The sequence below is a fragment of the Dermacentor albipictus genome, chromosome 5, assembly GCF_038994185.2.
Source record: "Dermacentor albipictus isolate Rhodes 1998 colony chromosome 5, USDA_Dalb.pri_finalv2, whole genome shotgun sequence".
Classification (NCBI taxonomy): domain Eukaryota; kingdom Metazoa; phylum Arthropoda; class Arachnida; order Ixodida; family Ixodidae; genus Dermacentor; species Dermacentor albipictus.
In genome coordinates this window covers 144,117,035-144,127,069 of record NC_091825.1, presented here as the reverse complement: position 1 = coordinate 144,127,069, position 10,035 = coordinate 144,117,035, and the positions used below count along the sequence as shown (strand labels likewise).

General features: G+C 46.7%; 1 protein-coding gene across 6 annotated transcripts in view; it reads right to left on the bottom strand.

Annotated features, from left to right (window-relative positions):
• Positions 1–2,274: 2,274 nt before the first annotated feature.
• Positions 2,275–10,035, bottom strand: part of LOC139060177 (organic cation transporter protein-like) — a 28,721-nt gene continuing 20,960 nt past the window's right edge. For all 6 annotated transcript variants that reach the window (XM_070539113.1, XM_070539107.1, XM_070539111.1 and 3 more), the window contains exons 10-11: positions 6,867–7,030; positions 2,275–3,287 (exon numbers count right to left, since the gene is read on the bottom strand). In XM_070539113.1, the coding sequence (XP_070395214.1) occupies positions 3,197–3,287; positions 6,867–7,030 (255 nt within the window). In that variant the 3' untranslated portion in view covers positions 2,275–3,196. The remainder of the gene's footprint in view (positions 3,288–6,866; positions 7,031–10,035) is intronic.

The window sequence follows — 10,035 nt, the reverse complement described above, 5'->3', positions numbered from 1 at the left end:
TCATCTGGCGACCGCCCCGATCCCGCAAAAGTTCGTGCTGTTCTCGATTTTCCTGTGCCGACCTGTGCCGAAGACGTCTGCAGCTTTATAGGCTTAGCGCCTGTTTACGCTCGAGCCGCCCGTCGCCGCATGCAAGCCGCACCGCACGCATGCGGTCACGCGAAAGATTGCACATATCAGACACTTGTGCACAAATTTCGGTTTACAATGTGTAATGTATACACTGTGTACACAATGTAAACGGTAATTTGTGCCGAAGTGCTGGATACGTGCAATTTTTCGCGCAACCGCAAGCGTGTGGTGCGGCTTGCGGCGATGGGTGGCTCGAGCGTAAACAGGTCCTTATGCTCTTATTTTCGTCGATTTGTCAGAAATTTTGCGTACATTGCTCGGCCTCTGACTGATCTTCTGAAGAAAGACGACCCCTCTTCATGGAGTCCTGACCAAGCCGCTGCCTTTCAGCGCCTTATCACCCTGCTCACTACTCCACCAATTCTTGCTCACTTCGACCCATCTGCCCCACCTGAGGTCCGTATATAGTGGCTATGAAATTGGCGTGGTTTTGCTCCGCGTCAACCTGCAGGGCGTGGCAAAATTATTGCGTGCGCAAGTCACCTGCTATCACACGCTGAACGCAATTACTTCATTACAGAGCGCGAGTGTCTCGCACTCGTATGGGCAGTAAGCAAATTCCGGCCGTGCTTATACGGTCGACCTTTCACTGTCACCACGGACCATCACGCTCTCTGTTGGCTCTCGACACTTAAGGATCCAACGGGTCGTCTAGGTCGCTGGGCGCTACGTCTTCAAGACTTCACACAGTGGTGTACAATTCCGCTAGGCTACACCAGGATGCCGACTGTTTGTCTCGGCACCCCGTCGACGCTCCTGACTCCAGTGATGTAACTGCTGGAATATTCACGCTCTCCGCCTTCCACCACATCGGCGAGAAGCAAGCACGTGATACATCCTTGCGCGACCTCATCAGCCGCCTCCGTTCTCACCCGTCAGGCCCCTTGCTTAGCTTGTTCCTAGTTTTGGATGACATCTTACACCGCCGAAATATGCGCACCGAAGGACGTGAACTGCTGATAGTCGTTCCATCTCATCTCCAGGCAACTGTACTCGCACAACCCAATGATGTCCCCACCGCTGGCCACCTGGAAAGACCTACGACCGTGTCCGGCGACGATTTTTCTGGACTGGACTCTACCGTACCGTGCGACGTTATGTCGCTGCTTGCGAACCATGCCAACGTAGTAAGAAATCTGCTTTGCTTCCGGCTGGAACCCTCCAGTCAATTGATATACTCACCGAACCGTTTTATCGTGTTGGCCATGACCTGTTGGGCCCTTTCCCTATCTCCAGAGCTGGAAATAAGTACATCGCCGTCGGATTATTCAACCCGCTACGCCGTCACTCGAGCCATCCAGGCCAGTTTTGCTATCGACGTCGCAGACTTCCTGCTCCAAGACGTCATCTTACACCACGGAGCTCCTCGCTAGCCTCTCACAGACAGGGGCGGCTACTTTTTATCTCGGGTTATTGAAGATATACATCGCTCTTGTGCCACGAAACACAAGTTCACGACAGCATACCACCCTCAAACTAACGGCCTCACTGAACGCCTGAACGGAACACTTACAGATATACTCTCGATGTATGCCTTCTAAATTTACATTGACTGCGACGTGACGTCACGAGCGCACCTCGCCTCGACGGAACACCTGCTGGGCGATAGCGCGCCAAGTGTTGTGTGAGGGGAGAAGGCGTCGCTGCGACGCCGCGTCACCCTCACTCTCGCTCTCGTAAGCCGTCAGGCGGTCCGTATCTCTCTCTCTATCTCTCTCTCTCTCTCCCACTGGGCTTAGCTGCTGTGCGCTCCTTGGCCTTGGTGACCGCTGCTGCTTCCTTGGTCCCTCGTCGTGCAGGACATCGGTGGCATGCGGCGTTGGCACCGCAGGCTGCTGCTGCTGCTTGATGGCTCGGGCAGCACGTGCTGCTCTGGTACGTTACTCGCAGCGCAAAACTTGGACTGCTCAGCGGCAATCAGTTGGACAATGATGCTTTTGCATTCATAACTCATAAGATGCTCGGATTTCCTCGGATTTTTCAAGAACTTGGGGATGTTTGCAGTAGTTGAGGTAGTACCCAAACGAGTTCAGAACCAACGGGATGGCTGAAATCACCAGATTTTTTTCATATTTGCGGCAAACTGAATAAAAGAATACTCCGTGCACCAGTTCGAGGAATGCATTTGAGACCAAGTGTCGGTTCAGGAGAACTTTGAATTCCATCTTTTATTCTCTGTAAAATTTCTATTCGGAACTAGGAGGACAGAAAGTCGTGCGCCATTATTTGAATCCACTTATTCGACATAGAGCATTGCGACTTGTTTCGTGTGACCAGAGTGCTACCAACGTAAAAGGAATCTGGTTTGAAAATTACAAGACAGACTCTCCCTACACAGCAATGGAAGGTAAAATAAAAACATGCGACGTTCATAAAAGCTGGCATGAAAAAAAAAGAAATCTATGTAATTCAAGCATGACATCAAGACATAATCTGTTGAATGTTGATGAGATGGCTTTTGTGAGCGAAACAACGTGAGTGTCAGGATCTTCTCATGCGGTCCGGCCTGCATTAGAAGGATGACCATTTTGTTTTTAAGTGCCCTATATGTAGATGCGAGGAGCGTTGCATGCTGAAAGTGCACTCGAATTTAGTGGGTGTGAAGGTCTCGACAAAGGCGAGTGTCTGGACTATAAGCGAAGCATTACTGATTATTGGATTCGTCTATATTTTCCTGGTCGTAACTTAACAGGTACGTAGATGATGCGTGCGCTAAACAACGAGCTGCCAAGGACGTTTGAGCAAAATATCACTCCAAGACTTGTTTCAGACTGACTCGTTTGCGCTCTTTGCGCCGGATTCTCACGTGCGCATACAGAATAGTTCGCTAAAAACTCATTTTTTTTATGAAGCTGTGGTGATGTTCGTCGAATGCTAGCGCATGTCCAGCATTGTGTGGTAATGAAGGGGACGGTATTTAACCACATGCCAGGAGGTGTCAACGTAACCGAACGTCCAATCGCACGCTCAGCTATGAAACCGAGGCGGAACGGCCAGTACGAATTGGGAACTTAACGAAAAAAAAAACAAATACAAAACAAACAATGCAGACGATGCGATGCGATCAGACTTTTACGTCTGAGGACTTCGTCATGGGCTCCATTTCTTTTTCTTTGTGGCCTGCCTTGTCGTAGTCTTTCTTTTTGTCTTTCAACCTGCGGGAGAAAAACAGAAAGCAAAACATGAGGCAGTGCCCAGACGATAGGAAAAGAAAAATTGATCCATTAAACTACCAGTACATGACTCGCAGAAAAAAGCAGCTAGTTTTTCAGAGACGCGGCATATGCGATGGTTTCGCCGTTTCACCGATGTACACGACGGTTCAAGACTTCGCGTGCCACAACATTTACAGCTACAGAACTCGCGGCTCTCCACAATACACTTCAGATGGTCGACACAAATAGTCGTGGAAAAGGGACGTCTTCTGCCACTAAAAGATGGGATTGCAATGTATGCAGTCGTTCCTCTGGCGTGGAATACGTGGACAATTGACGTGGGAATTGACAGAAATTCATTCACCACCTCTTAATAGAGAAAGGCAATGATTTATGTATGTGTATGTATATAAATTTATTTATTTATGTATATTATGTATATTTACGTATATACTGCGTTCCCATTATACTATCTAAAACAGAGGCTGCGAGGCAGCTTGGCTGTCTGGCGCATATACTCTCGTTAACCGAGTTGAATACGTCGCATTAGGTCGACCCAGACTGCACAAACTAAGCCCTTCGCTTCAACTCGAACCTCCATCCGGGCTGAACCGACGTGAAGCATCTCTTGTGGCGGCCATGAATGGTTAAGGAGTTATCTCCACCTGAGCTGATTCAGCACTAATCGGAATGGCTTAATTACAGTGCTGAACTTAATGTCGGCGGCTGCGAAGGGAACATATACCACCTCTTGTGCTACTGTCCTCGACTTGGTGTACAATGACAGTAAATGTTCAGTGCACGCAGCGAAGAGGTGATCATCCATTGGCAGAAAACAACGTGCGCGTCTACCAAAAGATGCATGTGCATGCTTAACATGTGGTTTAGCACACTTGAGCATGCAGATACTACTGGGATAAGATACCCGCTCATGATCGGTTGAGGAGGCAGCGAAGGTATTTTTGTGCTATTTGAAAATGACTGCCTTTTGTGAGCGCCTTTGGCTGCTGGGTGCTGTACACGCACGTGCTCACATTTACCGCTCTACATCTCTCTCTTTCCCTCTTGCTTCTATTTGCCTGTTTCCAACCAGAACCTTTCCTTGTTAACATCCCTGCCTTCTTTCTGTTCTTTTTTTTTCTCACCTGTGCCTCGCGACATAAGTTACTCCGGGGCCATTTTTTTTCTTAGTCGCGTAACTAAGCAGATATATGTTAATACCGATAGATGTTGCCGCCCACTCCTTTTCACATGGGAAGAGTAGAAACATATCAAAAGTTGCAAAAGATCAGAAAGACAAAAGGAGACAAAAATAATTGTTTCTTGTTCTACTGCTTGTTGAATTCCTTGTTCCACCACTGTTCATCACTTCAAGCCTCCACCTTCATTCGAGTTTCTGTATTATTGGGATACACACTATAGATACACAAAACACGCAATGCCACGCTTGATGGAAAGTTACGTATTGACTTCAAAACGGTAATGGTGCTAACATAGAATGTCATCATCACGCCAAACAACGACAACGACGATGACGACGACGACATCAACAACATTAACATTGAACTCACTTTCTATTCTGGTATCGGTCAACTGTATGACTTACAAAGGCTCCTTTGCAGCAATAAATATCACGTTTATGAGCAGTTGTTGTTGGCCACAGATCCAACAATTTCATTGTGCTCGTTGATCTCTCCAGTCTAGCCTTATTAATTGTGGCAGGAGTCGTATTAGTCATCTGGGGTTGTAATTTTGTAACAATAAATTGCACTTTCTACTTCTGTTTTCTTATCTGTCTCACTGAATGCTCGATCTTGGGGATAACGGCGATGTAGGAGCGTCCTGTCCGTTCTCGAAAAGTGAAGAGAGAGGGAGAATTTATTTGAAAGAAGCCAGAGGGGGGTCGGCCTGAATTAACGCGCTCTAGCCTGCTACTGTGCACAGGGGTAGTGGGAACGGGGACATAAAGGTGTGATGAGTGATGATGATGACATAGAAAGTGGATTGCACAACGGTGACAGCAAGTTCAATATTCTGATGATAAACATTCATAAATCTCATCCATGAAGCCACTACCGGGTTCCGTATATTGTCTGTAGTCACTAGTTTAAGTGAAAGGTGTGAGAAGGGAAAAAGAAATGAAGCGTTACAAAGTGCGTTCCCAGGTGTGGAAATTGCCTACTCAGCAGATATATTCACTCAGTAAGACTCATAGGGGACACTCACCTACTAGAAGCACTGGCATTCAAAGCGGATCGGAGTATTGCCTGTTCAGCGGTCGAGATAAGACAGATACATTTATGGTATTGGGCGAATAAATGCAGGAAAGAAATCTACAGGGCCGCGCGGGGACATTACAGGCATAGATATTAGTGCAATATAGCGATATAGGTTTTAAATGAAGAGTCTAATGAATAGTTTAATGAAGAGTCTAAATGAAGAGTTTAAAACCGAGATCAAGGAGCGATGCTTGCTAGACACCAATGGATGTACAGTCGAACGCCTTTATAGCGAAGTGCTAGGGAAGTCCGAAATCGATTGTTACACAGGTCACTTCGTTGCAAAAGGTCATGCACCGCACCACTCACTATAGAACTAGGACAGAATTATGCCTTCATTATACTACAGGTCATTTCGTTGGAGAGACGTTCGACGTATGTAAAACCTGACTAGTTTAAGCAAGCTTGGTGACTATCTGTCGCCGCCATGTTTCAAAGGGGTGTCAATAGAAATGATGATCATCGTGATGATCGTCATCGCTATCAAAAATTTTAAACTTGATGTCCTTTTAAGCATTTTAAAGGGACCCCAAAGACAGTGATAATTTGTTCTGGGACCCGCCGTGGTTGCTCAGTGGCTATGGTGTTGGGCTGCTGAGCACGAGGTCGCGGGATCGAATCCCGGCCACGGCGGCCGCATTTCGATGGGGGCGAAATGCGAAAACACCCGTGTGCTTAGATTTAGGTGCACGTTAAAGAACCCCAGGTGGTCAAAATTTCCGGAGTCCTCCACTACGGCGTGCCTCATAATCAGAAAGTGGTTTTGGCACGTAAAACCCCAAATATTATTATTATTAATTTGTTCTGTGCTGTAGTAAATTATACTTCGATGATACCGAAAAATCCACTATCACAGCGAGAAAGCGTTTGATAAGCCAGAAAAGAGGTAGTAACGAGAGACTGGTGGCGCCGCCGCTTTGAAGCTGCGGCACTAGCTCATCGTGACGTCATGAATTCTGACGGCGCCTTCTAGGAACCAGTTAATCCTTTATTTGCTAAGGTAGGCTACACTGTATTCTACAAGAGCCAGAAAGTGAACTTAACAAGGTTAGAAAAGATTTACTGAGTCACGACGGCCTGAATACGAACAGAAAAAGAACAATGAAATCCATGATGTCAAGCTGGCTTACCACCATTGGAGATTTGTCGCTTCATAAAAAAATGAAACTTTGTTATTTTCTTTTATAAGAATCTACATGCTAGTACAAAACTAATGAAGACAGAGCTCTGAAGGGATACTCTGGTCTCCCTCTGAAGGTATTCACACAAACGGGTGATTCCTTGGCGGTTTGCAACGCACCTGTTGAGCGAGAAGAACTGCTGGCCCTTGCCGAACTCGTCGGCGTCTTCGATGGTCTGACACAACGCGTAGCCGTTGGTCTCTGGAAGCCACGCGGCCGAAATGCCAGCCGCGGCTGCCAGTACACCGAGGAACAGGAAGGGAATCCAGTTTCCGTAGCGTCCCTAGAATGAAATCGCAGGTGTCCTTAGCTATCGCTCAAGAGACGTGAAGGCGAAAGCCTTGTAAAGCATGCTGTAATTCACCTGAATGCACCCTCCTCCTCTTTTATCCAACTTAATCGACCTTGATTCACCACAATGCAATCTCTAATCAATCATTAATTAACTTCGCTAATCATTAATCATCTTTTGTACACGGCTGGACATGCTTTGGTTTGCTTCTGGCCGTCCTTGGGTCATGTGATATTTTATGTACCTCAAAACACAACCTTGAAGCATTGAGATCTAAGGCTTTCGCCTTAAAACGCGACGCAGGAGCTAACGGACTCGTTAAAGGAAAGTGAGGAAGTCCGTTGAAGTGTGACAGGGCCACATCAAGCGTACCTCGTCCCAGTTGCTGCTCAAGCATCTATGTCAGTCCTGGTTTTCGCCCTTTACACGCGATAGCGTTGAGGGCCCTGTGTCGCAGAAAATCAAAATCGGTCCCGTAAGCGAAAATTGGCAGATATATTAAGGTATATGTATATGCCACACCTTGCTATATGACATGCGGTATATGCAGGTTATATTGCCACACCATTATATCACCAAAGTTGCTCACACTTTGTCTTACATTCTGCACAAATTTGTTCCTCGGAATTTTGTGAATGGCAGGCCACAAACAAATGTCATGAAACAAAACAATCATAGCGCACGCCTTTTATGTTAAATATTCTCAGACTGAAATATTAAAAATGCGAAACAATAATAGAAACCTGTATATGGTGTAATTTTTCTGGAGCGGCTATGCACTAACTCCGGGGTCGGCCCACGCAAGAGGCAGCGTTTCTACCAGAAAGCTCGCCATCGTGCATAGCGTTCGCCGCCAGCGCTTCCCGATAAACATTATGGTTAAATAAGCTGCAGTTGCCGGGAAGCGTGAGAAGCAGTCAGGGATCTTTAGATGCTATTGCGTTCCTCTATTAAAGGCGCAGCTTAAGCGTCCACCAAAGTTTTTAAATTTTAATGATCTGTTTGTACTATACGCGCGCCAGTATGTACACATCCCACAACTACTATGAGTGGGGCATCAGCATCACATTGCTCGACTGTTGTTCGCTCGCTCATTCATTCATTCATTCATTCATTCATTCATTCATTCATTCATTCATTCATTCATTCATTCATTCATTCATTCATTCATTCATTCATTCATTATGACGCTGAAATTTGCGTCAAACACGTAGTAATCATACCAAGCAGCCACCTCCATTGTCATGACAGATTGCGGTTGCTGCGAGTAGGTTCAGTTTAAGGGCATTTCGATATGATCACCACTAGCATTCAAGTGCCATGAAGTCGCTTCGAAACGCACCCCTTAACATCTTGTGGGCCCGACACTAATGGCAATGCGTTGCTCAACGAAAGTACGCCATATAGTGAGACTGACTCATTGAGGAAGGACAGAAAGACCTTTGTACATGCTTCAGTAGATGTAGTCAAAAGTAAAAAAACAACAACAACAGACAAGTAAACAATATATTGGGGCTAAGCCAGCAAATGAACTGGAAAAAGCGTGCAGTTAGCGCATTAAAATAATTAAACGACGAAGACGATTACGACGGCGGCACTATGACCACAAGATGGCGCTTATTTCGAAAACCGCGAGTCCGAATCATCGGTAGGGATAATCTGTCTCCATGGCGAAAAGCATTTCCAATGAACTTCCAGTCTTACCTAAAACCTATTCTTGTTGATACATTTGCCGACTAGCAAGTGTTATTTGCAGTCATGTTCGACAAAATTGCGAACTTATGCACGGGCAGTTGAGCAAGTTGCCGATGACGGGGTGCCTTCCCGTATGAATACGTATACGGCAGCATCTAGAATGGTGTCTCCGCGTGATAAGTAGCACAATGAAGATTAAAAGCGCAGTTACAAACCTGTTTGTGTGTCTGTAACCCCATATGTATCATGCCTAAAGGCAGGCTGTCGCAAAAAAGAAAACAGCGCGGTTGAGCGATTAGTGAATGCAAGGGCGTAAGCATGAAATGGAATTCATGCCGGTCTTACTGCGAGCACGTGCTATGGGGCCACGAGAGAACACGTGGTAAAAGAAAAATGTTAAAGGCAAGTTTACAGCTTCCTTGTGTCAAGCGTATGCAGCTCCTTCAGTGACATTCGTGCCGTCCTCTTGACCTTAAAGGCTTTAGAAGCCGAGGCCATCTCGATTTTATTTATCTTTTACTTTCTTCTTTTGCGCCTTCTTTGCGTTCGCGCGAGCTCGCCCCACTCGTCTTTGTTTGTGCAGCGACGCCTCTCGCTTTTATCCGATAGCAGAGCAGTCTCGACAAAGTGGATCGTTATGTTTCGCAAGCGTCTGGCCGTCCCTGCTGTCTCCTCCTCTGGATTGCCCGCATGTCTGGCTCACATATGGAGCAGCTTGCACTCTCGGAAGCCCATGCGCGTTCCCAAAGGGCTCTCACGCCATAAAACAACAGCGCGCGCTTTAAAGTTTCGCATAAAGCGCGCATCGATCTGCTCGGAGCTCTGTAAGATAACGTGTCGCAGCTGCTGGCCCGCCTATGCGAATGTCGCCTCACGTGCCTTCGTTGTAACGTCAAGGTTTCGGGAAGCTTTCCAACTCCTCCATCTAGCGTGCTCACCTAGATATCAGGTCGAAGATATATACGGTACAACAATGCCACTGAAGAGGAAAGGGAGATCGTGGAAGTGCAGTCAGCAGAGCTGAGGGTCAGTGAAAAGTATAAGCAAACGTGGAGCCACTATTTGTGCTGCCTTTGAGCCTGCATGTTAATGCAGTACGTGCAGATCATTGCTCCCGTGCAGTACTGCTCCCGCACCACTCTCTAAAGCTGGGACAGTCGTGTATCGTACTCGTGAATGCTTGCTGCTGACCTGCTCGTAAACTTAAGCGAAAGGGAGGAGAGGGAAACTCAGCCGCGTGCTGAAGATTCAAGCGCTCCAAGATATGACGTCGCATTTCAGATCGGGTTATAGCTTAGTGG